The 27822-nt window shown below is 39.4% G+C and overlaps 2 protein-coding genes across 10 annotated transcripts in view; both read right to left on the minus strand.

Annotated features, from left to right (window-relative positions):
* Positions 1 to 1666: 1666 nt before the first annotated feature.
* TXK (TXK tyrosine kinase) lies at positions 1667 to 26198 on the minus strand. 2 transcript variants are annotated; one of them, XM_074822490.1, is made up of 15 exons: positions 24359 to 26198; positions 18784 to 18838; positions 18452 to 18554; positions 16436 to 16641; positions 15323 to 15388; positions 14554 to 14608; positions 13669 to 13748; positions 12196 to 12323; positions 10985 to 11050; positions 9927 to 10098; positions 8981 to 9197; positions 7927 to 7991; positions 5721 to 5839; positions 5217 to 5264; positions 1667 to 3831 (listed from the first exon to the last, which is right to left on the minus strand). In XM_074822490.1, exons 1-15 carry the CDS (start codon positions 24474 to 24476, stop codon positions 3725 to 3727), a joined length of 1605 nt encoding a protein of 534 aa, XP_074678591.1. In that variant the 5' UTR covers positions 24477 to 26198; the 3' UTR covers positions 1667 to 3724. The 2 variants fall into 2 exon arrangements, with proteins under 2 accessions (XP_074678591.1, XP_074678590.1); XM_074822489.1 differs by having other exon boundaries at positions 5107 to 5264.
* Positions 26199 to 26266: 68 nt separating this feature from the next.
* TEC (tec protein tyrosine kinase) overlaps positions 26267 to 27822 on the minus strand; it is a 52805-nt gene continuing 51249 nt past the window's right edge. For all 8 annotated transcript variants that reach the window (XR_012623070.1, XR_012623069.1, XM_074822488.1 and 5 more), the window contains one exon: positions 26267 to 27396. Coding sequence is in view for 6 of the 8 variants with exons in the window: in XM_074822488.1 (XP_074678589.1) it covers positions 27319 to 27396 (78 nt within the window). In the remaining 2 variants the exon portion in view is untranslated. The remainder of the gene's footprint in view (positions 27397 to 27822) is intronic.

A 27822-nucleotide genomic window follows, 5' to 3' on the forward strand; every position in this document is an offset into this window, starting at 1 on the left:
TATGATGGAACTGAAGGAAAAAATAGGGGGAGATAAGGAGGTTTTAGCTTCTCTTACAGAATTACCCAGTTTGTCCACATGTGTTATTTTTATTCTGGTTTTCTGTAGAAAGCATTGGCAAGGAACATTTAACGATGATGATTAGTAGTCAAAAGACATGGATTTTGAGGGACAAAAATAAAGGGCAAGTGAAAATGCCTTCCCTTCTAAACTAAGAAAGAAAACCCCAAGCTGATGTGTTAGGGATCTCTCTCTCATGGCCAGTCTCAACAGAGAGTATTTTAGTGAGTTGTCAGGTTTTTCAGGCAGTGAAATGAAGGATATTATCTAAAGTAATTTGAAGTATTTTAGAAAGTAGGGCGAATAGTTAAGATCTAGAACAAAGAAAACCTCAGAGGCAATACATTACTAACCAAATTATGGCTTTTAAGTGCTGATACAAAACAAATCTTGGCAGCTTCTCATTACTAGCATACCTCAGGACAAATTAATGGGCAATTAAATTCATTACATAGCTGCATGTAGTAAATGTAGGTAGGTCAAGAAGACTTGGATAGGTTAAACTGCAGGGAGTTTGGAAGGAAGTACATAGGTTATTAGTTTCTATAGAAACCTGTTCTACCATCTTCCTTTATCTGCCTTCCTAGCCACACCTAAAACAGCCATGCTGTAAAAAATTTTCATCCCAAAGAGTACTGATTCATAACTTCAACCTCTTTACTCATCATGGTTGTGTCCTGGAGCTGTATGGGGAACTACATACTCCTAGCAAACGCCATTCTCTTGCTGTTCAAATTCCAGCAAAACAAAACTGGCAGGTGTGCTTGTTAGAAAATACTCTGTTAGCAGAGCAGGTTTCTTCTTTCTGGCAGTTTTCAAATGGTGCCGAGGTTCAGAACAGGATGGGGAGGCTGAGCAGGAGCCAGGTTGATGGTGTGTGAGGGGGGAGTGGTGTTGGTGATGTGTGTTAGTGTGTCTGCAGGGCCCCCCTGTTTGTGAAACCTTACAGAGGCAGGGTGAAGAAAGTTGGTCTGAAAACCAAATGGCGCTAGAGATAAATGTCACCTGAGCTGTACACACAAATAATTGATATGCATTTCTCATCGGGAGTACTTTTGATGAAGGAAGTCATTTCCCTTTCTGAAAATACATTCCAGTTTGTCAGCAATGCAGCTGTTTTATGGAAAAGAGGTATATCCTAAGCAGCTGGCACAGAGAAGCTGGGAATTCTGCCCTTTTTAACTCCCATCCATAATACTGACTTGCTGCAAGTTTTCTGATGTTTGAACAGGAAATGGCAGCTGAATTTTTACAGATGTTGAGCAATCCCTGTGTGGAACATGAGCTCTTCCAGCTCTGTCTTTCATCACACAAAGGTTTTACAAAAAACAACTATCAGACATCTGTTTGCCCACATGTTCCTTTATGGTCAGTAAGATGGGTGGCATTCACTGTTCACCCATATAAGTACTTTCATTTTTGCCAGTTTGAGTATGGTGAGTTTGAGCTGAGTTCAGCGGCACCGTGAGGACTAAGGTGGCCTACTTAGTCTTTATGGGTGTAGCTGTTCCAGTAAGTAAATACACTGTAGATACTTGACCTTTGTCCTGTAGACCTTCCTTGTTGCTGATTAAGCACTGGTTTCACTGACTCTGAAGCATGTTCTAGTGCTTTTTCATTTATTTACTGTCAGCCTGATGATAGCAGGTGTTAAATTTATCTGTGTCAGAGTGTTAGTAACAGCCTACTCATAACTTTCCCAAAGCAACCTACAGAAAGATTATATTGAGAAGTTGAAGCCTGGTAGGCAAGCATTATTGGTTCTGTGAATTAGACAACATGTTTCAAGGATGGATGCTTATTCACCATGGAACAACACAGTGAAATGGGCGTGATCAGGGTGCTTTGAGTACATAAACCTAATGGAGCTGCTTTTTACTGCACAATACCATCCAGTATTACATATTAACTTGCAGTAATAAATGTGGCAAAACCAGTTTTACAAGAGCCATTAGAAAAGATGCCCTGTATATTATTCAAAGTCTCCATGTACTTTTATATTGCAGAGGCAGTTTGAATTTTGCGTTTGTAGCACATCATCTGCTGAAAAGCCCGGTACTACTGTGGCCTGGGCATAAACTGTGGTGAGCTCAATGTGTGTACTGTGCTGTATAGATCTGTATTTAGTCATAGGTCAGAGAAGGAATTGAATGCTCATAAAGAAGTAAATTATAAAAGTAAACAGTGACATCAGTTGGTGGCAATTCTTCTAGCAGATTATATGAAATGATAAGGATGTCATGCTTCACTTGAAACAGAAATGCCTTAGAAGTGTGTTTGAAGGTACTCCCAAATGTTCAAACGATAGGACTAACAACTTCCTCTCCCAAGGGATGATAACTATCAAAATACTATTGCAGTAAATATGAATGATTAATGCCAGGAGTGAATTTGACTCAGAGATGCCATCATCTTCTGGAAATTCAGAATTTGGGATGTTTGATATATTTCATTTTATTGTTACGATTATTTAATTTGGAAATGAAAAATTAAACTGCGGGGAACGCAATCATTCTTTAGCTAGTATGTTTTACATATTTTGTCTACGAAGTGCTATAAAACTAAATATTGTGATGTATTTACCTATAAATAATTCACCATGCAATCAGATACTTTAAAGAACCTATTTATCTGTAATGGTCTGACTATTTTGTATTAAACAATTATGAACTTCATCTGCCTTGTCTTCTCTATAATATATTTGTATCGGCCACAATTAAGATTTAAAATTAAAAGTAAATAATAACATAAGAAGTAGGGTTACAGACATTGTCCATGTCAGGTATCCATCTGAGCTAGACTAATTCAAAGCACTTCATTTTACTGTCAGGTTCCAGCTTTATCGTCCATTAACCATTCTGGGCACTTGCAAGGGGAGGACTAAGACAAGCATGGGCATTTGAGTAGGCAACAGCAGGACAGGAATGGGAGACAATACTGGAAAATTGTGGGAGAGGTCTGGATAAAACAATCCTTGCTCTCCTTCTTTTATACAGAATTGACGAAGAGATGCCTTGAACTGCAGTGCAGGTTTAAAATGCTTCAGGGATGCTCAGTCTTTCCAGCTGCTTAGATGTGACTTGGGAGCTGCTAAATGATGACTGCTCTCTTTGCTCCCTTTGTCTGCCTTTATCCACAGCAGTGGGTACAGGTACATGCGTGGGCGCTGTGCCGGCAGTTGGTGAGATAGCTTGCTGCCCCTTCTGAAACATTGCTCCATTTCTTCAATGCTGGATGCTTTGCAGTGCAAAAGGGCTTGCCTTTAAACATGACCTAGCTAGAGATTTATCAGAGGTTCTTCCACCATTTTTGCTGTTGCCAATCAATATTCCCCAGTGCTTGAGTCATATTAACTACCAAACAATTTAACAATATTGTTACAGGAATTAGTGTAGTTCTGGCCAAAAGAATAACTAAGAAGGCTTATATGGTGAGTAAGCTTGGTTACTTCTTTCCAGACAGGAGATTTTTCTCCCTAGTCATGAAAACAAAGCCTTGAGAGTCCTGAACCAGTGTCCTGAGGTATCTTTCTCAAATGAGTAAAAATTAGTCCAAGCCCAAACAGCTGCTTCAGTATGTAGGAAGCTGGTACTGCGATTTAAGTAGAGACTGCTGTAAAAGGCTGAGGTTTTCTGTACCAGCTACATTATTGACATGCCTAAGGCTAACCTTTCAGTAAATATATTGATGTAAAATCTCTGATTATCCCATCTCTGTTATATCTGTGAGGGTCTCTATTAACTCTGCAAAAGTGGGACGTCCTTCGGGTTTCTGAAAAGAAAAGCAGAGGATAAATTTATATGAGCAGATTTGTCAATTATAGTACCAGACTTTAGAAGATGGTTACAAGTCCATATGAGCTATCACTTAAAAATATATTTTATTAATACAGAAGAAAAGATCAAGTTTATTATTTGAGGGAAAAAAATAATCTGTTCTTCATGACACCAGCAGCATGAGCACAGCTGCTTTTCCAAGCATTCCTAAAATTTCTTTATTTCAATGCTGGACCAGAATTCCTACAGGATTTCTCCCTGCAATGAGTCAGTGGAAAGCCCGACCTCTCAGGAAACTGTGATACTCAGGCATGTTTCCTGGGTTGCTGAAAAAGGGTCTTCCCTGCTGTATCATTTGATGTACTGTAGCTCAGTATGGAACAAACTCCTGGCTGATGGCAGACAGAAGAGAGAACTTCTTCCCCATCCTCTCTCTGCTGGCTGGCATCTCAATGGATGTTTGCAGTAAGCAAGCAAGCTAGATGCAGTTTAGACTTCACTCTCTTAAGCTTTTTTTACCCAGGATCTATAGAGTTAAGAGATGGGCAAGAAAGTAGAGGTAGGATACAGGAGACAATGGTAGCAACGAGGTTCCCCAGCTGCTCTCAGTGTATACCTGCCTATTTACATGAAATCATTGCACACAAAGTTCTTCTGAAAGTACTTTTAATCTAAAATTAAAGATTCATTTCTTGTAGACACTAGAGAAGGAGGACCTTAAGGGATTAGTCAGATGGAGACTTTGATAAGATCAATGTTTTGATACGAATATAGAAAGAAATAGTTGCTGGAGAAATGGAGAGGGTGAAAGGGGTGCAGCCTAGGAGCTGTAGTGACGTACAGAGGTACTGATGTACACCTGAAAAATGGAGTTTAAAATCCACGTTTAGTGGGCATACCCGCTTTGTATATGAACGTGTTAAGGTTATCACTCAGAGCAGAGCTAGAGAAAGCTACACATGATACAGAGGTGTGAAAACGGTATTACATTTGATGCAGTAGAGAAGCGAGGCAATAGTGGCATATTCAAAACCAGGGATGGTCTAGACCTATTGTACTGATGATGTGCTTTATATTTATTAGATGCAACAGTCAAAAGAAAAAGAGGTTTGTAAACCTAGGTGTGATTTGTGAAAAGCATACTGAGAGATACTGAGGATGCCACAGATGTGAAATAAGGATTTAATGCCTCAGTTTTTTAAGATTGCTTTTAGATCCACATTACAAATTAATAATGAAGTAATATCACAGGAAAAAGAGGGCAACAAACCTCATGCCAGCAGCTGTACATGACTTTGTACACAGTATGTGATGCCAAATGTGGTCGATAAAGTCGGTTACCCTGAGAAATCTCACGTACAACTTCAGAATTTGACTTACTTTCAAAAGGCATTTTGCCTTCTGTGAAAACTTCCCACATCAGTACACCTAGAATTGAACCAATATATTTAGGACAAAACAAAAACCCCAAACCCACAAGCTATTTAACAACATAAGAAGAACAAAAAACACTCTTGATTTTTTGTGTCTTGAAAAATGCATGAAAATATGGGCAACCTGAGCTGAATGAAGACACAAGCAAAAACATTTTAAACTAATATAATTCTGCTCTCTTTTGTATCAGCTAAGGTGGTGGTCCACGAAACTGAGATATGCATGTGGCTAATGGGGATTTACCAAGAATGCACATTTCAGTCAAAATCTAATTTTTAGGCACAGAGCCTTTCTATTGAAACTCATACTTCTCCAATATAGGCAACATTTGAAAATTGGGAAGGACTAAAGCTTAAGGTAGGTAGCATGAGTAAAAAGTTACACTTTCCTAAATCACATCAGTAGTTTTAGGGAAACATAGGGTGTTGCACATTCACCTAATCAACTCACCAAATGACCAGACATCTGATTTGCTGCTGTATTTTTTGAAATGAAAGACTTCAGGAGACGACCATTTGACTGGAAACTTGGCACCTGAAGAGCTGATATATTCATCATCTATGACATACCTAAAGAATAACAGGAAATGGCATGTATTTGAATGATAGTTAAAGGGCGAGCAGTTCTGGCATCATTTCAACAGATGGTTTATAATTTCATAAAAATATAGTTTCAATTCAGAAACAAGGAAATGGTGTCACTAATTTAGTAGAAAATGCACACAGATACGCACACTGGAAGCTATGCACTTAAAGAGATTTCTGTTTAAATGAATTATTTGAATTGTTCATGAGAAGTATATCAGAATAAAACATTTTAAAACCATCCATAAGACCGACGAGATGGTTGTTATTGTCATCTTCTCTGTATATATTGATAGGACACATCCCTTCACCATGGGCAGGAAGACCAGCAGCAATGAATAATTATTGTCTCTTTCTAAAAGACTCCACCTTTTCAACCACTTGTTGTACTTGAATGCTACTGGTAGAGGGCTACACTTCATAACTGCCCAACTTCACAGATGTAATATCTGGCATGTTGTTACAGAAGCAACGCAGAAAGAAATGTTCATCACATATAAGGCAGCAGCTCTTGCAGGTGCACTGGAAAAATAATTTTCTTTGCCCAAGCTTATAGGAGCTAACCTCCCAGATATAATATGAAATTATGTGACCGATGGAGGCATTTATAGGGCAAAATTTTAAAAGGCTACTAGACTGACCCCTACACACATACAAGCTCTGTACACATTTTCCCAGTATTAATGTTCCTGAGCAGACAACAGATGTTCACTGCACATTTGTTCTCACGGAAAGCATAATGCATTGGCACCTTTTAAAGGTCATGCTGAGAGAAATCATCCCTTTGTCTTCCTTTCTTCTTTTGGTGCGGGCTCAGAAAGATGAGAGGTTATTGGATAAGGAACATATGAAATAACAGTACAAAGTAACGAGTAGCGGCAGGTGTGTGAGCTCTGAATAATTAGATTGTATTCCCATCATGTCTCCATGGTCTCCCCAGGAGAGTGAGTGCCTGTCCTAGAGCCACACCACTGGTCTCCATTTTTTGGCAACAGTGAGCCATTCAGGTCCATTATTCTCAGACTGGACCCTGACAGCCCCTTGGTCTCTTACTGCGTTTTCTGGTGCATCTGGATGAGTCCAGCCCCCTGATACTGACCTTACCCTTTTGGGGAGCAGTGCAACCAGCGGGCACTGCCGTGGTATAGGACAGCCTTTTGAAAAACAAATATTTAGTTATGAACTTCTGGGGTGTTGTAATCCTTAGGTTAGAAATAGGAGGCAAAACCAAAGAGAAAGGTAAGCAGCATAGCTCTGCTGATCTAATGACTGACTTGCAGCTGCAAGGTGAATGTGACCACCATCTCCTGCTCAGAGCCACGCACTGCCTTTCAAGCTCATCTGCCTCCAAAGTGAGCCAAATCAGTCTACTAATCCAGCAGAAAAAACAGCCAGTAAAACACAGAAGTGGAGAGCTTTGTGCTGGGCTTGCAAGGGGAAAGAAGGAAGGAGTGAGACAACCCCTTTGGGTCACATCAATCAGTCAGCTCAGCTATAAAATAGAGCACATCCTCTGGGGGAATTCTGTGAGGGCAGAGCCATGTTTCTCTGGCCTGTGCTTGTCAGAGTGCATTGTGCTCTCCTTCCCCATCTTTGGCTGGTCCTCTCATTAAGCAGAAAAACCACTTCCCTGCTAGAGGAGCGCACCTCACACTTCCTGCCAGCCCTCCCTGCCTCCTGCCTGGCCTACTTAACCACTGCCCTCTCTAAAGGTCAGCACCAGTGCCCGGATCTGTACCTAGGGACATCCAGTCCTCCCTGCTGCTCAAAAAAGTTGGGGAACTTGTTTCTCCAAGCTTCTGTGCACCCTGGGCATTTCTCTGTCCATAAACACTTCTGAAGTTTACCTGGAACTTCATTAAACTGTTTTACACTCACCAATAGCAAGAGGAGGACATGACTTCCAGTTCACAGTACAACAGTTAAACAACGCTATAATTTTCATCAGAATTCAAAAATTGATCGCGGTTGGATTCCCCAAACCAGCAAAGCAAGCAATGAGGTTAACTCAAGGTCATGCTGCAGCTGGCTGAGAATAGGTACTCACAAAACCTGTGTCAATGGCCTCGTACCTTGCCATGCCAAAGTCGGAGACTTTAACGATGTGCTCTGCATTGACTAAACAGTTTCTTGCAGCCTGGGGAAAATGAGAGAAACATATCTGAAATCTGTGCTAATGAATTTTAAGAAAAATACAAGCTGATTATTTTTGTTTCAGCTCATACTGTTTATATTCTAAATGAAGGTTAGTGTCTTGATCAGAAATGTAAGTGAATTTCTAGCTCTGAATAAGTGAATGTATTTCTCTACTGTGTAGTTACACATACATAGCATATATCAGCTTCAATGCCTGTGCTATGAGTTGCAATATTTTTACATATTCCTGCGTGGTGAAAGAAATTTTAGATTGCAGAATCTAGTTATCCAAGCAGATATTTTCCTGAACACTAGCATTAGGACACTCAGTGTGAATTTTTAAAAATGTTTTGTGACTTTTTCATTACAGAAATCAGGAACTCCTTGGAAATTTTCAAGATTTTACATTTCGTCAGGCAGCCAGGGAGGAGAGCAGGAAGGTTTCCTTTCTGCATCCAAATGTGAGCATTGAAAAAAAAGCAGAGTAAAGAAATAAGCTTTTCTCCTATGATTCCCTGTCTATGAGGGGTAGGGTAGAAGGGCCACCCATACAACCCATATATCCCAGAGTCAAGGTAAGGCAGTAGGGAGCAGAAAAAAATGTAGATAGAAAAAGATTTTGTTAAAAAAAAAATCCTCTTTGTTGCTGACCTTTTGTATTGCTGTGATTTTGGTAGTGTTGTGATCACTACATAATACTCTTGTATTCGTATGTCCTAAGATCAGCCTGCTCCATGCTGATATCCAGTTTTATCTGACCTCTCAAGTGGTTTTTCCAGCTGGAAAAACTTCTCTCAAGTAGTTTTTCCAGCTGTCCATGGACAAAAAAACAGCTGAAAAGTTTTGTTCTGCAGCCAGGAAAACACTATTGTCTTCTTAGATCCTGCAGGGCTGAAGTCTTACAGGACACATTAGTGTCCCATAAAATGCAGCGGCACATTCTATACTGCCAATATTTGTCAAGAACCTCAGAAAACCTAGTGTACTTACTAAATCACGGTGAATAAAGCTATTTCTTTCCAGGTATTCCATCCCTTCACACACATCCTGGCACATGCTCAACAACATATCTCTGCCGAGTTTCCCTCGCCTTCGCTGAAGGTAATTGAGCAGGCAGCCATTTTCCATGAATTCAGTCACAACATAGAGAGGCTTGTGATGTGTGCACACTCCGTAAAGCTGGACCAGCTTCGGGTGGGAGAGTTTCCTGTTTAAAATCAAGTTTTAGACAGGCTAGCATTTGTCCTTGGCAGGTAACTAGACCTTTGATTCTCATGATGGTTTTGAAAAAAACTTTCAGTACTTGATAAAGAGTATTCAATTCAACTGGCCTCAGAGTTGTCCCACTATCTAACACAGTTCTGCCTACAATTTATTCCAAAAAGTTCACCCTTTGAACTCAGAATTGTTCATCAGTTATATAAATGCACTGAATGCAAAGGTTGATTTGAATGATGTGAAATGGAAAGGTCTAGTTAGGCCTGGCTGTCAGGCAAGGGACGTGACTCTGAAAGGGTTCTCCTCTTCTGGGCTGTGCCAAGACTTGGTCTGGAAACTTCCCTAATTTGCAAAATTAGCAGAAAGGGTAATATAGTTTCTCAAAGGCTTTAGCTAGGTATGAGCTTTGCCAGCTGTCCTAGAGGCACTGAATTATGGATGAAAGAATAGTTGTAGGAGCACATTTATTTATCAGCACATTTATTCCCCATAGAACTCCATAGCATAAAGCAGTGCACGTTCTAAAGAAAGAGTCTGGCGATGGGTGCAGTGAGCATCTACATCAGTCCGATTCAGTCCTTTATATCAGCTTTTCTGCCCTGCACATCTACCATTCCCATCAAAGTGGTCCGTCTGCTTGTTTTAAATGGAATTAGGTTATATTTATTTCTTGGTCATCTCAAAGTCAACTGCCAGATATAATAGCTTTTGTACTTACATCATCACTTTGGCCTCCTCAATGAAATCATCTTCAGACATTGCACCTTCGTTGATTGTTTTGATGGCAACCTTGATGGTTGCTTTCCATTTACCGAGCTGAACAACTCCAAACTGCCCACGCCCAAGTTCTTTCATGAATGTCAGTTCAGATGGGTTTAATTCCCACTCCTCTATAAAAGCAACCCAATATGTTAAAGTGGTCAGGCCAGCTTTCCTGAACTGTGCTCCAGGAGACATATCTTGCTATTTGCAGTTAATGCATGCAGCAAAACATCACAATTGTTCATCAGCTATGGCATGAGTTTTAAATATCTGAAAATTTCCACGTGCTCATATATGTTTATATGTGAAACTTATTTTATAGCTTGTAGAATGTGATTAGTGTTTAATTGCTTAATGTAGGAATGTCTGAGGCTTGAAGATAAGGTGAGTGTTTAGCTTTGATTACATATGAGAACTTTTTTGGCATAGTATAGCTACAGAAAGAGTTACTGGCTGCCTCTATTGTAATAACCATAATAGTTCTAGCCTTCAGAAATATTAAGCGTTGTGAGGTTCCTATTATCATACAGATGGTATGAAATTCCTGAGCTATATACACAGAACTGGCATTTTTTGTTTGTTTTCTATAATGCTATATAAGATTCCAGTCTTATTTCTAAAACTTGCAGAACTGACAAAGAAAATCTTCCCCATAAATAATATTAATTTCTATTTCCAAAGCATTTAAATAAATCAAATAGCCTTTGAAAAGCTGTTAAATGCATATTTGAGTCTTAGGCCTGCTTAAAAAAGTCCAGATAGCTCTGAAATGCACTGGTGGTTGTAACAGAAGCACAACAGTCACTGAACAGGATTTGATTCAGGTGTCTCATTTGGTACTGACACCTCACGAGGAAATGAGTGTCTGTTTCTGATGAATATGTGGCTGTTTATGTGTTTCTTATTACTGTGAAATTTCACAGACACAACTTAATAATCAGCTGAGTGAATGCTATCTAAATTCTTGCCTAGGCAGATAGCTAAATCTCCACCAAAAGAAGATAAAAAATTTACCATAACTCAATCCTGCTGTTGCTGGTGAAGAACATCCAGCTGGATGTCGAAGACGAGTGATAAGACCTGTAGGGGACAAAGCAACAATATTCTGTTGACCAATTACTCCATTTTAAAGAACACTATATTGTATATCTTCTCAAACAAAAATATTTGGAACCTGATGTACATTTCTTATTTCTTGAGGTTACTTTTACTTACAGCTTGTTCCGATAAAACACTACAGTACGAAGAAATGGAGGAACACTATTCAATAGGGTTCTGACTACAAAAGTATACTCTTACTTGTTTGTACGATATTAGTGATCTTAAATAAATGAGTACTACAATACTGTATCACCCACCTAAGTGGTCTCTTCCAGCATGATTTCTCAGGACTGTTTCCCATTGCAAGAAATATTTTTGTGTCTGTCATTCATTTTCTTTGAATTTGTGAGCCAACAGTACCAGTGACTACATCCCTCCCCAAGGACTCACTGTGTTCGTTCATTCTTTCCACTGTTACTTTCAGGTCCTTTTCTGCTTCATCCGTTTCTTACAATCCTCCTTCCCTCAAAAGGCTCTGTCCATTCCCATATCTTCCTTCCTCACTAGCATGAGGGATCTCTGTATGTTTTCCTATCCCCACTCATTCAGGGTAAAACCATTTTATATTGTATTAAAATGATGGGCAGAACCAAGGGTACAAGTATTTTTTAATGCTAAAAATTATAAAAGGCTGCTGTCAGCCAACAATTAGAGATGGCTAATTCTGGTAGGCTGCAAACCAATGTTAGAGAGTTCTTGCGCTACCTAATTCTGCCTTTGATTGTTTGTGGTGTGGTTTTTTTTTTTTTTCCAAAATCAGTAAATTGCATGCACGCAAGTCCTTGTAGACAAGGAAAGAATTATGATCTTCCATAGAAGTCCTTTTCAGCCAAATATGAACCAAGAGAATACAGAGCAGGTAAACACATTAGGCTTCTAGCTTTGTAAAGTTTGTTTAATACATGTAGATGAGTTTGGTAGTTTCACTTCCCCCATGGTATATGCACACTACAGCTATGACTTTGGCAGAAAGGATCATGGTGTATTTGAATTCATTAGCAACAGAAAAACTTGTGTCTCTTTTTATAAGGAAAGTATTAGAAGAAGACTGATTTCCAATCTCTCAAAGTCCTGAGGAGCGTCAAATCATCAGTTGTAAAACCTTATCAGCTTGCATGCATTACCTGCAGCATTGTGTTGATGATAGCTGATGAGTTCAGGAACAGATGAAAAGAGATATTTTTCTGCTACATAATATTGTCCCAAGTGGTTTTTCTTGATTTGATAATGTCGAATATCTCCATTATGATTTCTGAAATCAACAAAGGATTATAATTTTTAGTAAAAATAATTTACACTATAAATCTGATTAAATTTCACTTTGAAAGAAAGCACAAGATCTGAAAACTTGGGGCACAATTCTCAATTTAAAATGACTGTGTGTAGTTGGGGTACTGTTTGAGGAAAAAAAAAAAAAGACTCCTTGAATGGATCTTTCTCCCAGCTTTGGGAGATACTGCACAAGTATTTACCCCTGTATCACTGCATCCATAAGAAATAACTTAGTGTTTAACAGATATTCCTCCTAATTCAGCATTTATTTGAATCTAAAATTAAAATGCTCTTCATTGCCTGAGTTTCCCCCCGAAGTTAAAAACATATTCATGTATACTGTGAGATTAAATTTTCTGTTCTGCTTCTCCAAAGGCTCCTCATTGGAGCTTTTATTTGATACATTTGCTCTTCTGTATTTCTTCACATTATCTTTCTTGCTTTCTGTATATTTTCCTGCCCATCTATGCCTGCTTTCTGTGAGACTCAAAATTAAGAACTTAAATTTGCATTTCAGGCTGGAGATGGTTGCTGAAGTTTGGTACCCTACCATAATTGTGAGCCTGTGTCCAGCACAGGGGTGGTGGGTAGGCCTTGCCCCACCTTTCCAAGGAGGGGAGGAAGGGAGGGAGGAACAGGGTGGTGGTAGCCTTTGCCTCCCTCCTCTCACCTCTAGCTTGCTCTAAGGAGAGAAGGAAAGCAGACACTGCTGATGCAAGAGGATGTAGGAGGTCTGAGGAAAGGGGGCATAAGGCAGCTTGAGATGGGATAAGTCAGTGCTGTAAGTGATTGCTACTGATGTGGGGGAAAAGTGAGTCCTGTGGCAGTCCTCCAGCAAAAGATGACTGTACAGTGAGGAGGTGAGATGATTTTAGGAGAAGAACAGGAGAAGTTTGGGGACAGCAGAGTCTGGGATGTATTTACAGAGCCTGCGGAGAAGGCAAGCAGTTCGGCGCAGTGGGCAAAGGCTGTGACGGCATGGTGTGGTAGCCATGACACTTTATGTAGAAAGAGAGGAAAGAAGATGCAAATGTAAGGTCTTATTGCCTGCATTATGTGGGTGGGATGCACAGCTCTCACAGCAGATTATTTGAGGATTTCAATGAGTGCAGTTAATCTTGTCTTGGCAGGACTTTTGCACCCTGACTCCCAGATCGACGGCCTACTGTCATCTTTTCTGCACACGGGGTAATTAACTCTGCATGAACAGCATCCCAGTGCATCCCTGCTCTTGTGCATTGCATGTCCAACTTACCCACTTACCCTGAGGATTTTGGGGGAAGCTCTTCCATCACCTCAAACCCTAACCATTCAGAGCAACTCACCCTTTAGCCCGCGAATACATGGAGAGCGTAAAAAGTCCCTGTTGGCTTGAATCTCTGACAACAAATGCGCCTTCTTTGGACTGAAAAGAAATCCAAGTAGAGTTATTTCCTGCTTTTGAGCTTGAATAATTCTCCCTTGAGCTAGGACTTGCAGCTCATTCTGTGGAATACCTATGACTATGCGGGAGGGGGATAAAACAGTGGACAGCAGGAATTGATAGCCAGGTACATAGCAGAGCAAAATTAACCAAGGGAAAATACTAAGTGCCAGGCAATTTCTTGGAGTTAAATAATTTATGTGAATTATACTCTTCAGTGTGGAGTAGTGAAAATGCTTTTGTTTATTAAAAAATCAAATTGTACAAATCACTAGAAAAAAATACTGTAAAACAGTTCTATCTGAGATGTTCTTCTCTGGTCTGTCTTGTCCAAGCCCTGTGTTACTCCTTGAGCAAAGACCTAATGAGTTTAACTGATTTAGGCACTTTGGTAACTGATGGAGGGTAGAACGCAATATGGATTGTTTGCTCTATACATAAGCAAGACACAGGGGTTTTGTTAAGCTCTGCTCACCTTGCTAATTTAGTTACTACATGAATTTTAGTTTTCAATGTTTCATACAAAAGACAAGCACAGTAAACCACATGTAATTCGATTTATGTAGTGTGGAAAATCTACATAGAATTTGCTGGAGCTACAACTTAAAACTCCGTGAAGTCTGGATGGTCTGCACTTTACGCTTATGCCCAAAAGCCTTTTTATTTTAAAGTACTTTCTCTCTTACTGCATACTGAACAGATTTGGATTTGACTGTGGTAACGCTCTTGATGCCTCTGCTGATAGATCTTTCTAGATATTGTTAGCTCTATGTGTAAGTTGAGTTACCTTCTGGTGCAAGAGAAGTTCTGCCTGGCTTCTGTTTATGTTTTTGCAGTACCACCTGCAACAAGGAGATAACCTATCCTTTAATTTCAGCCAGTAAAAGTTAATGCTTGCTCTGTTTCACAGAAGTGATCCATCTTAGTAGTTGCACTAGTCCCAGTCCAAAAACCTGAACAGAACTATCATTGTATGTAAACATCTCTTAATTTGGAATTACTTTATTAGACCATTGTGAATGTGACAACTTTTTTCCCCATTCACTGTGATTAAATATGAGCTCAAACCAAAGAAAACCCAGAAAACAGTTAGGCCAAACCGTGATGAAATTTACAGTCTCAGATGCTACATCAAGCCTCACTTCTCTAGAATTTTGCAGAATTTTACTCCTCTCTCCAGTAAATTAGGTTGAAGTAATTGAAATTAGCTTGTAGTGAATTAATTACATGTTCACAACAGGAAGAGATCAGAATATAGAAACAGTATATAGTGAGCGTACAGAAATAGGAAACATCTGGATTCTGACATTATGATTTATGCAAATGAATGCTGTTGAAGTGCTCGGTGTTTGTAACTTCATGTTACACTCTGAGCATATAGTTCCAAATCAAAATGGTTAATACATTCTAAGAGTAATGTTTTGTAACAGAAAAAGAGAGGTTTTGATAAACACCTGTTCACAGCTAATAAAGATTGAAGGATGAAGCACTAAAATGTATTGCTGCAAACCAGTTTTAGAAAAGAAAGCACAATTATAATTTTCAAGGGTACTTACTCATATGTTTCTAAATTACTTTTCTTGTTCTCAGTAACGTAGTTCTTTGGAATTAGACCTTCATTTCTGAAACAATATATTGGGGATAATGTTATAGTATGGTGTAAAATATTAATAGGATTAAGATATACATCTTCCTTTTGCTAAATTACAAAGGTTCCTTATACTATTGGCTATGTCATTAGATACTGAATCCCAATGTGGGAATTGAATAGAAGTCTGAGTCCTTTCATCCCAGACACAACCTTTCTGCCCCACAACTGTGAATGGCTACTGAAATGAAAATGTCAGCTGGGATAGGTATTTATAGAGTGCTGAGAGCAGCATATTAATGAAAATTTTCAAGCCAAATCAAAAGAAAATTTAGAAAAAAAATTATATTTCTTCTGAATCAGAAGCCACCCTTTTCATTTCTGGCCTATACAAAGCTTTTATATGAAGAAGCATAAAGTGTGTGCTTGCGTGTATATACAAAATAATCAGTGTACTCTTGCTGCAAACCTGAGTTGAGAAAAAGCATTTTAAAATATCCAAAGGAGAAATATGAATGAAAGGGAGACAGTTATTATATAACATACAACCATTCCCAACATCAGAGTACAAGATACACAGAAGAAAATGCAAAGGAGAAAGGGGAACAACATGAAACAAACATAAATGTTGAAAGGATCCTGACTAATCCTGGAGTTATTTAGCTCGCTAAAATATCCAGGAATTTTGGATCAGGGATTTTGTTTCAGGCACATGTCTTAATCTCTATGGTCTTTATGAAGTGTTTACGCATACACACTGCATTGTAAAGCACTTGAAGTATGGAAAGCTGGATTTGCACATGGGTTAGAGCCTAGTGATTCACATGGTGCTCAGATGCCCTTATGTTGCTCAGGAAATTACTGAATTGAGGATTTAACTCTGAATTCCCAATAGATTCTGGATTTCCCACACATTTCTAGGGCATCAAACACTGCTGAAAGTCTGCCTGGTCAATCTGTGTGCCTTGTACACAGCTGAACAGCTGCCCCTAAATTGCTACACATGCCCGCTTTTGCAGGGGTTGTTTTAGGTGTTGTTCTTTCCGTGTAGGGAGATTGAAATAAATACCCACTCTCTTACCCATGTTGGTCTCTTGCCCTCCACCAGTGGGAATCATACTGTTCGAGGATAATGTATTCTTCTGACTTCTTCAGTGGTAAATCCAAGGGTCCTCTAGCAAAAAAGTCATAGAGTGCAATAACTCTGGGGTTTTTTGTGTAGTCTTCCAAGGCCTCAGAAGGTAGAGGAGGTAACGGCTTGTTCTTTAACTGCAATTGCTTCTTACGCTAGGGAAAAAAATATCTTTCAAAATTAGTCTTTTCTCCTTACTATTGCTTGCTTAATTCCCCTGCTATTATACCATCTCAGTAACTAAGAGGAATCCACTGTCATCATTACTTCCTATTGTAAAGCTCTAGCACCTCAACACTTGTAAAACAGCAAGACTTACATTTGAGTAGTTTGGTATAGAAGCCAAAATGACAATGGAACGTACAGTGACTAATAAACAAGCCATTGTCCTGGTTTGAGTGAATGGTGGGGATTTTTGGTAGCAGGGAAGGGGGCTACAGCAGTGGCTCCCTGTGAGAAGCTTCTCAAAGCTCCCCTGCTCCAAGTCAGACTCGCCTTTGCACCAAGGCTGGGCCAATTCCCTGTGCCTCTGCGATAACATATTTAAGAAGGGGAACCCGTGAGGAGTTGTGGGAGTTGTGAGGAGGGGTTCCGAGGAGAACATCTGTGTGAACACTGAGGTCAGTGGAAGAAAGAAGGAGGAAGGGGGGGGGAGGTGCGCCAGAGCAGAGACTTCCCTGTATCCCGTGGTGAGACGTGAGATGGCAGGGCCACTCCCCCCATGGGATTAAACTGCCACCCCCTGGGGGTCTACAGTGGAGCAGATACTGACTGGAGGCCCCACACCCACCTGGGTGACTGTGCCCAAAGGAGGCAGGGACCCTGTGGGAAGAAGCCCCCGCTGTTGTAGTTCAGCGCTGGGAGGACTGCAACACATGGGGTTGACCCACACGCCCATGGGAGTGACTCATGTTGGAGTTGGTTTGTGGAGGACTGTCTCCTGTGAGAGGGGGACTGCACTGGAACAGGGGAGGAATGTCAGGAGTTCCCCCCCATTCCGAGGTGCAAGAAGCGGCAGGACTGACTGCATCCCCCACTCCCTGCACCTTTGGGGGGGACAGGTAGAGATATCATGAGCAAAGCTGAGCCCAGGAAGAAGGGAGGGATGGGGGAAGGTGTTTTCAAGATGTGGTAATGCTTCTCATGGTCCTGTTCTGCCTGTTAAGTGTTGCTGTTGTTAGTGTCTTTATTAAATTTATTTTCTTTTTTTCTTCCTCTAATGAGTTTGTCTTTTGCCTGTGCCTTGAAGGATGAGGTCATCCCTCCTTCTCCTTATCGCAAATTCGTGGGTCTTTTGCTTCCTTCCTTCTCAGCGATGAGGGGGAAGAAGGGAGTGAGCAGCTGCGTGGTGCTCAGTTGCCCTCTGAGCTCAAACCACGACAGCCATCTACCTACTCAGGGTGATTTCTACATGGTATGAATGCTGGGACAACACCTCAGCTGGTGTAAAAGCAGAGTAGCATTAAAATCAGTGGAGTTACAATCTCTAGAAATTCAATCATTTATCTGGAGAATTAACATTGAGGGTGCTGCAGAATTTCTTAGCAAATTGGCAGGAACATAATTTTTTTTTTTTTTTTTGCATCAGGTTAGCACAGTTTTGCTTTGAAAACTCAGATTAATTCAACTTAGATCTAGTAAAACTGAGGTGGATGTTTCACATGCCAGCTGAGCAAGGTGAGCTTGCATCTGCCCAACAAGGCAGTCCCACCCTTCCCATCTCCATCAACCAAACCCAAAAGTGGGAGAAGGAACCACCTTGTCCATGATAGCAAGCTTGGGAAACCTCACTGTGACACTGTATTTACATCAGTATCAATCTTTGGATACTTTTACTCTCATTTTTATGCGATGGAGAACCTTACATGCTCAAGAGTTACTTACTTCTCTGCTTGTTCTGGTACTGAGCCACTGTATGGCACATCACCTCAATTCGCTCTTTTTGTCTGCCAAAATATTACTTACCCTGCACTTCCAAGCAGATGCATATGAAATGTCTGGTTGTGAGGCTGAGTACTGGGTCATCAGGCCAGTATCAGGGTCCAGGTTCATTTTTGTTCTCATTGCTCTGATTTTGAAAAACATGAAGTGTTTTTGTGAATACATATCCATAAATATTCACATAAAAACATTCATGGATATATATGCCTGCCTTCATCAGGGATATGCAGTGTAGAGTGTCTTTAAACTTCTGTATAATTAGCAGTTCTACTGAAAATAGAGGGATTTTAAGAAGTCCTTTATGTGTAGATATTTTGATCATCCTAATTTCTGAAAAGCTTCAGCATCTCACATACCTTTTTTGCACTGTGCAGCAGCAGCAGCAGCAGAAAACAGACTGGATGGTGTGATCTGTGAACAAAAACATTTTCCATATTTGCAATGTTCTTGTTAGTTTGTTCACAAAATTTACAGAATTAAGGACTGCCATATGTGCTTAGCCCCGTTATTAGCTCTGTCTAGCTGTAAGATATCTAGCAAAACATTAAGGCCGAATTTGCAGCCACCAAAGACAGCAGAGCTTTTCTCCTACCCTAGCTATTTGATCCCACTGTCTCCCTTACAATGTCTTAGTAATTACGAGGCCATGTGATAAGTTAAATCAGCTCACTAAATCAGCAAAAACATAAAAAAGAGACCTTGTCAGCCAGGTCAGTACCGACTGATCACACCACCCCATACAAGCTCTAATCAGTGCAATGAAGGGGATGAGAACATCATCAGGGACAAGAGGTGGAGAACTATCCCCTTCAGCACTGACACAATTTTTAGACCATTCAAGCCAAATACAAAACCACAGTTGCATGACAAGCTTTTTCTTATTGTGAGGTTTATTAAAGGAGACAACTACATTCAATTCTTTGAATTAATACTGATTTTCCTGTTTCTTTTGCAGCCATTAATACAATATATGCATTATCCCAGGTTTAAAGTGCTAACAAAAGATATGCTTTACACTTAAGTGCCAAGTGGTTGATAATCCTGAGAAAAATACATTGGACACATTGTCACATACATCATACATTTAGAGAGAAGACAATCCAATATATCTTGTACGACCAGCAGAGAGGATATGGTATTAAATAGGTTGGAAGGCATTAAGAAGATTTGAACAAGGCAAGTAAATGGTTGACATCTGCTATGCTCCACTTCTACTCAGGCTGAGACCTGCTTTCCCCAATTTGTGTTCCCATGGCAGTTTGAGCCAAGCTGTGGCGGCTATGGTCCCGTTCCCTTTCCTTCTGCACTGTTGTTCATCTCATCTCAAACTGAGCAAGACGGGATGCTAAACTGGCAGGGAATTGCCCTCTGCCAGGTCAACTCCCTGAACCATCTCACCATCATGCATCACCTGTGGGCGGGTGGGAGGGCAGCAGCACCAGCAGGACAGGCTCAGCTCTTGGGTGTGATTTAGTCTCTTATGAAGCCTGAGAGCCAGGCACATAGAGGCAAGGCTGCCCTCATATTCAGCAGCACTGACAGAAAATAAACCTTATAGCCCACTCTGATGTGTCCTATTTTTCTCTGCCACAGAGATCATAGTACAAAAAGAGGCCTCAGAAAATTATTTGAAATAGGCTTCCCAAGGTCTCAGTATTTTGCTGCTTTATATTTCACATGATATTTCTTTGTACAGTCCCATCAGTCTCTTCCACTTTCTTTGTTTTTCCTTCGTTGCATTTTTGGCTTGTTGATCCTAAGGACCTAATCCAGCCTGGAATAAATAGGATGTCCCTTCTGGTGTTGCGTGAGACTTTTTGCCAATGCCTGTTACCAATGTTTCAGCCAAGAGGGCTGAGAGTATGCATCCTAGTACTCAAAATATTAAGCAACCTTACTGCACAATGAAAATGTAATTATTTTCTCTATGAAGGTACATAATTTAGCAAATCTTGCACTAATAAAAGAAGGGAGAATGTCAGATGTCAGAACGGTAAGACCAAAACTAGTCTTAGTTGTAAGAGGAAGAGATCTGTCTCACAAGTGTTTTGGTTAGACTATTTATCTTGAAAGTCATGGGGCAATTTCCCTTAGACTGTTGCATCCTGTGAAGAACCTATCGTGTGGGAAGCTGGCAAGCCTACATTAATCAGAAGACACCATCAACTGCTTGATAAAAGTTTCCACTGATGGCTATGCAAAATGCAGCGATTACAAATACCCAAGCTGGCTGACACTGACAATTTCCTTTAAAGAAACCAAGCTAAAAAGATATGGGCAATGCAATTTATTTGCTGCATAATTTTCCAGCGCACATTGAACTGTCCCTCAGCCATTTAAAACTCTGTTTCATAAACAGTGAACACCATGGATGAAAAAATTCTTGGGTTTCTTTTACTTCAGCCAGTGCCATGAAGTTTAATCGATATTTAAGAAGTATTTAATGATGTGCAAAATAGAATATGACATTTGAAAGCTTGTCTATTTCTTCTGATTAAACCATCTAGTCTAATTAAATACATTATTCCTCATTAGATAATTTGCTCTCCTTATAGAACACTTACCAGAAATATTTAGAAGAAACACTGTGGCATTTCAATGTAACACTAGAATGATCTTCTAATAATATTTTGAAGATTCAGCTGTTACCATGAAAGTGAGGGATTCAGACCAATGTTATGGACATGTAATTCTGTCTTGCTTTTCTTTATGAGACCCTAACTGGATTGTTGGGTCTGGAGGAGCAGCACAAACTTTGCACAGTTCTGCAAAGTTTGCTTCTCCTCATTCTTATTGGAGTATTGTAAATGTCGAATCATAGTTTATCCATCTAGCAGATACTTATCATCCTAAGGAAGAGCATTTCCAGCTCTTTGAAAATGAACCTGTCTTTACACATCTGTTCTCAGCAACCTCACGATATCTGAAATTCTTTTGTCCATGCATTAGTCCTAGAGCACTTGTGGAATTAATTCAGTAGAAATTAATACAAGCATAAATTAATGCAGTGCAATGTTAATTTCTGTTCAGAAATTTGTCACGTCTGCCAGAAAACATTGCCAAGGAACACAGAGAAAGACCTTCAGCTCCATGGAGCTAAGTCCTGCTTTAGTTAAATTGATTTAAATCTGGAAGTTTTGACCCGATGGACTGGCATTTCAGCATCTCAAGCAAAGATCTATGTATTGATCTATGCATTTTACATCCTCCCTAGTAATTGGTAAGCTTCTTGCACAACACTTTCTCCCTTTGATTACAATTGGGTTGAGTTCATAACTCACTACAGAAAGGCTCAAAGATGCTCTGTGATGCTTTTTCAGAAAGACTTGTCCAACACTGCAAAAGGTGAAAGCTTTGAAACACTGAATGAATAATTTGATTAAACTGGCTCGCATGTTGACCTTCTGCTAGCAGCAGAGAAAGACGTTTACACTGAGGGCTGCCTCCAGGTGCCACAGCAATGCTCGCTGCAGTGCTACAGGAAGCCTGCATTTCCTGCCTGAACCTTCTCACCCCACCCTCCTGTGTCTTGGGCTCTTCCTTCCTTGCTCTTTTCTTCTATTCAACAGCCATCAGATGAACTAAGAAATAATAATTTTTTAAAACCCTGCATTTTAATGCAAAAAAAAAAGGAGCTATCTTTTAAAATACAAGTAAAAAATTGAAAATACAATCTTAGAATTTACTTGTCATTTTAAATATTTCTTCTTGATTTTCCTTTCTGCTATGCCCTAACTCAAATCAATTCAATCAATGGAACTATTCCATCCAATTTCCTTCAATTTTGGACCAAGGATCTTTTCTTAAGCAAAATACTCTGGATTTGTCAAAGGGTGTTAGAGTCACATACATATTAACAGGCCTTGACCTCATGGTCCCTAACTCAAGTAACCACATTGAAGAGTTTATAAATTAAAAATTAGTCAGTGCTGGTATCAGTAAGAATTCTGCTTCAGCAAGGAAATCACATTTTGGATTCTATATTTTGAAGAGAACAGAGACACCAATAAGATTTACCATGTTATGAATAACAGACTGCTTTGACAGGACACAGGGAAGAAATATAGGCTAACAAAAGGAACTATTCCATAATTTTTAACAGTAAATTATTTTTGAAGTCTGTTAAAATAAAGTACTTATGGACATATCATTATTTTCATGTCCCACTTCTCTGTTTCCTACCTAACCAAAAGTTTTCCCCAAAATTCCAGAAGTGGTCAAATCTTGTTTGTTTTAAATCCATGGGAAAGAAGGTTTCTCCAGCATCTACAGCCTCACTGGGGCTTTCAGCCTGCATTTTCCAGAGTTCTATGAAAACATAAGCTACCAAAACACATTTGGCTTTGATCCTCAGGGTAAATCATCATGAAGCAATTAAAGTCAGTAGCTTAAAACCTAGTTTTAAATCAAACAAGATGAGTATTTGAGCTGTTGAATCTAGAATATGCCACATCTTCCCTCTCCAATTGTGTGGAGAATTTGATTTCTCTGATTTCTGATGAAGGCTTGTAACGTCAGACAAAGTTCAGCCAGTTCTACAAATAATTTAACACAGGAACAAAAAACATAGCCCATTTCATTATTCATGTCTTCTTCTTTCTGGAAATGACTATATTAGGAAGAAGACACTTGTTTTTAAAAGTGTCATATTATCTCCCTGGTGACAGGTTAACAAATACAAATCCCAACACTAGCACAGAGCCACCATGAGAGCCTGTTGAGTTATGATGTCCAAAATCAGACCTTTTAGTATGCACAGTATTGAAACAAGAAAAGATACATGGCAAGAGAAACATGCAGATGAAGTGGAAATACTAGGAAACTGGTGTGCAAACTAGCCTGACAAATATTCAGCCTAAACAACTTAGAGGCCTGAGAACAAATTTATCTGTGTGCAACAGAGCAGATGGGATGCCAGAAGAAGATTGATCAGCTGTCAGGAACAGCCATTTGCTTAAGAAGCTGAAAGATAGCCCCACAAAAACAGAGAAGGCATAACGAAAACACACAACTCCTTTGAGATGGTCCATTGCCACCAATAACTGCCCTGATGAAGTCCCACAACACACAGCAATGTGCTTTGGGTTGGTAACATTGTCAATTCACACACCTTGATATATGCAATCTTCCTCCTACCTTCTGTTATAACCCTAATTTGCAGTCTTGGGAAAGTAGTATCAAAGGTAAAAGCAACAAGTTAGAGATTAATTATTATAATTTGCATTTTATCATTTTATTATTTCATAGATTTCTTGGCTTCTTTTTCTAATTCACTGTTTCACAAAGCACTACTCATTTGAAAGTACTGTAGTCCACGTCTAAGACTTGCACTCTTCTAGCATGCTTTGCAAAAAGTTCTTGCTCTTGCAGTGGGGCAGCAGGTTACCTGTGTTCCACACTACAAACTCAGCTTCACCCATCAAACCCAGATCTTTACTGTAACACATGGTATGCCTCCTGCTCTGTCAGTTTTAAACAGAACTAGAAAAATCAATAATCTAGTAGAAAGACACAGTATAGTTTGCTTCCAATAACACTTTAAAAGATAAGCTTTCAGCTTTTCACTTGTGCAAGTTGAAGCTTTCTGTCTTTCCTGTGAGTTAATTCAGCTCTGGAGGAAAGACAAGTCTAGTTCTACAAAACTTTTTAGTCATGTCTATGCTGTACATGCTTTTAAGGACAGTATGCAGGAATATCTCCCTATCTGTATGTAAAAGTAGTTGCTTTGCTGAATCCATCACACAATGGATTCATATTTGTGCACCAATTTTGAAAGTCAGGACAAGCAGTCTAAACAGAGATCACCTGAGCAGCGCAAGAGAAAGCTGGTTGGTATTTTTACGGCAATATTTAAATAGCTCATTTGCTAAGTACACTGCTGCTGCACAAAACAAAACTGCAAGATCAAAATACACAGCCCAGTTTACTTACAAGTAGAAAGAATCATGTCTGGCTGTCTGCTTATATTCAAATGAAAATGCAAACCTCTCTTCATCAGTTGTGCCAGTAAAACAGCCCTAGCTGAGCTCTTCGCTCTGATATGAAACATGGTAAACCACAAGTACTGCTTGACCCTGCCTACTTACCTTTTTTTCTTTTTTTTTAAAAAAAAAGTAAGCCCCAGACTAGATACTAGTCTCACATCTGGTTTAAAAAAAAAAAAAAAAAAAAAAGTGAAAAAAAATGTCTACTTTCTAGTATCAAACATACATTTTACAGGAAAAAAAATATTAAACTCTAATCCATAAGGCTAAGTATTTCTTTAAAAAGAAAAGGAAAAAAAATACAGCAGATGTAAATCACAGCATTTGGTTTTGTTCAGATGAATTTTTGATCCCAACATTTGAAAAAATTCAGTTATAATAAAAATGGGAAGGACTGAAGTCACACAAGAATGAGTGAGGTCATCCAGAAGAAAGGTTGGCAAAGCATTTCAACCTGCCTTTGAAGACATCAGGAGAGGCAGTAAGACAGTTGCTCCAGAGGTATTATGATACTTTCCAAAATTAACCATCTAAGGCTACATTCAACTAAAAAAATTCATTCATCTAGAAACAAGGTGCCTCACAGTTCCTGACATCTTAAGTAAGTACCAAACCCAATGGCAGGTATGCAGAAACAATCGTCAGGTACTGGGAAGGGGCAGGTGAAGGGGTCAGATTCAAAGCATCCACCCTCTTGAGGAAACTGCTGCCAAAAGACTGCACAGTTAGGGTGTGTTTTATCATACCAATTAAGGATAAATATATAATTACTGTAAAGAAACAGGCTTGAGGTTCATTGGAAACTATTAATCTCCTGATTTTCCTATGCTTTATCTGTGTTTTAAGGGAAACATTACTATAGAATTCCTCATGATTTATTGTTGAAAGTGTGGGCAACACCATACTTTGCGGGGTCCCCACTGAGAACCTGGGGTGCAAAGCAGCAGTTAGGGAAGGAAACCTGAGGTTGGCTTACTTTATGTATTCCACATTCCTTGTTCTACTACAGGTAGTGACCCCTCGATTTTCCCTTTTAATGATACATGCTGTTGGTAGTGACTGGGTAGTGGTTTAGACTCAACACTGACAGGTTGGTTTGCATAGTTGCAATAATCTTCTCAGACTTTGCCATTAAGAAAAAGGAAATAGCCACTTAAACCTTTTCTGAGAGCCTGTAACTTTTCAATGGAATAGCATGAGAATAGGAAAGCAGTTCTTCCAAGAAAAAAAAGAGGCTTCCTCCTTTTAAAGATAAAGGTGTAGACAAAGTAGTGGGGGATCTAAGCATCTCCAAAATTGATTACAGAAATACTCAAATGCAACAGTGACGGAACATATTAAGCTAACTATAGTTACCTTTAATAATTTGATTGGAAATAAACATCAGCATACTCCTCTCTGCCTACTTGCAAAAAAATTTAAAAAAAGGTTTTATGCAGTCTATTTTCTATTACACATGGCACAAGAGCACAAGTAAGGAAAGAATAAGAAAACATGTAAGAGTTACTCAGGAGGTGGCTACAGCAAAACTGAAGTGCAAATATCCATATACACTGGTATAAAGTTAAACTAACTGAAACAGGCTTCAGCAAGGCTGCAGAGACATTAGCCTCTAGCGGAGGGGACAGGGCATGTAGCTTCTGAAGAAAGTTCAGGAATTTCTGCACTGAACATTTCATCATGGCCAAATTAATTTAAATTTATATTCATACTACTATATATATATTTAGTACAGAGTGTGTATACACACAGATATATATACACACACACGCATGGACTATTATAACACCATATGCACATGAATGATGAGTTTGGCTTATGATGCACTGACAGTAAATTATTGGCAACACAGTAGTTGGTTTCAAACAACAGTTAGCATTCAGTTTATTTACATAAATGTGTAGTAAGAAATTTTCTGTTAAGAACAGAAAGGTTAGATCACTGTACATATAGATGACAGACAAAGAGGAGCCCTCCTCAAACACACTTGATAGTTTACTTACTTTCATTTACAACCCTATGCATCGAGTTGTGTACATAAGTGAAAGTATGACAAACTTGTGCTTTGAAAATTTCAAGAGGAAAACACTTTATATAAATAAATGCATGGAATTTATATATTTACAATACATATAGCACATAAATTATTTTATACTTAATCCAAAACAAGGTACTACGGTACACTGACAGCCAGTTGTGCTGAATCTTGGACTTATTTTTCATGAGTAACATCAAGCCTAACTGGGAGGTCTCTGGTTGACCAAAGAGCCTAGAAGAGCTCAGGGCATGTCACGACTCAGTTCTGAAGCAAAGCTTCTTGAGTGTTACTGTGCTGTGTGTTTGAGTGTTTGTGCTGTTAACCACCTACTATGTGCAAACGAGAGAGGCACTTTTTGTGTTCTTAATGTGTCATAAAACACCCATCAACTGAGAAAAATAATGTTTCTGGAGAATCTCTGGAAACATTTCAATGTCAGTAAATAGCCATTTATAGATACCTTCAATTTTTAAACATGCAAATCACTACTAATACTACAGCCTGTGTAAAGAGAGAAACTCAGAAATGTGGACTGTATGTACATGAACCCAACCCACTAAATGTAAATTAGGCTCCTGGGCTTTAGCCACATTCTCTCTCTTCCTCCTTAAAGAGCTCAACTTGCCAGCTATGCAATGCTGACTTTTCAGAGAAAATATAGAGACTGCTAGTATTGCTGAAGATACTGCACTAATTTGCCAGCATCACGTAAAACTTTCCTTGTGCTGGAGTGGATCAGATGTTACAGGTTCCCCACGTTGTTTAGCAGCATCCAGCAGCTTACAGGATCAAGCTTTTAAAAAGAAACGGTGAAGCCACATCTCTGGAAAGTGGCTTCCTTCCTGTACTTTTGCTGCTGTTGTCTTTTTTCAGAAAGCATCTTCACCCTCTGCAATGTCAATGATTGTGTGAAGCAAGTCTTCAAAAGTCGGGCGTCCCTCTGGTTTCTAAAAATAACAAGAAGGCACAGCTGTGATCAGAAAACAATAAAGTTGTGTTGATTTTGATAAATTATTGGTCTTGATATCATTCTGTGACAATGAATTTACTGTTTCATTAGATGTGACCTGCAAAAATATCTCTTTGTGTGGATTTTGGATGTGTTGCTTAATCTCAGTAAGCATCACTTTCTTACACTTCGAAAGAGCATAAATAGGTGTTGCTCTTCATAAATAGGTTACACTCTTCATATAATTCATTGTTTTGCAAGGTGCTACACTTTTTCATTTCCTTCCCCATCCCACCTTCCCCAGTGAATTGCTCCAATCTTTCATTTAGGCAAGTTGTTGATGCTCCTAAGAATTTTCAGTGTCATACTCTGGAGCCTCTTTTACTTCAATGTTGTTTTCTGGACTCCAAAATGAGACTGCGTC

This window comes from Strix aluco, chromosome 4 (assembly GCF_031877795.1).
Source record: "Strix aluco isolate bStrAlu1 chromosome 4, bStrAlu1.hap1, whole genome shotgun sequence".
Classification (NCBI taxonomy): domain Eukaryota; kingdom Metazoa; phylum Chordata; class Aves; order Strigiformes; family Strigidae; genus Strix; species Strix aluco.

Coding starts and splice junctions, on each gene's coding strand:
- TXK (XM_074822489.1), bottom strand. CDS start 24,476: ATGTTTCATATCAGAGCGAAGAGCTCAGCTAGGGCTGTTTTACTGGCA. Junction 10,099..10,984: donor AACAGCAGGATTGAGTTATG/GTAAATTTTTTA, acceptor TTGCTTTTATAG/AGGAGTGGGAATTAAACCCA. Junction 7,992..8,980: donor GCTTTATTCACCGTGATTTA/GTAAGTACACTA, acceptor CATTTTCCCCAG/GCTGCAAGAAACTGTTTAGT.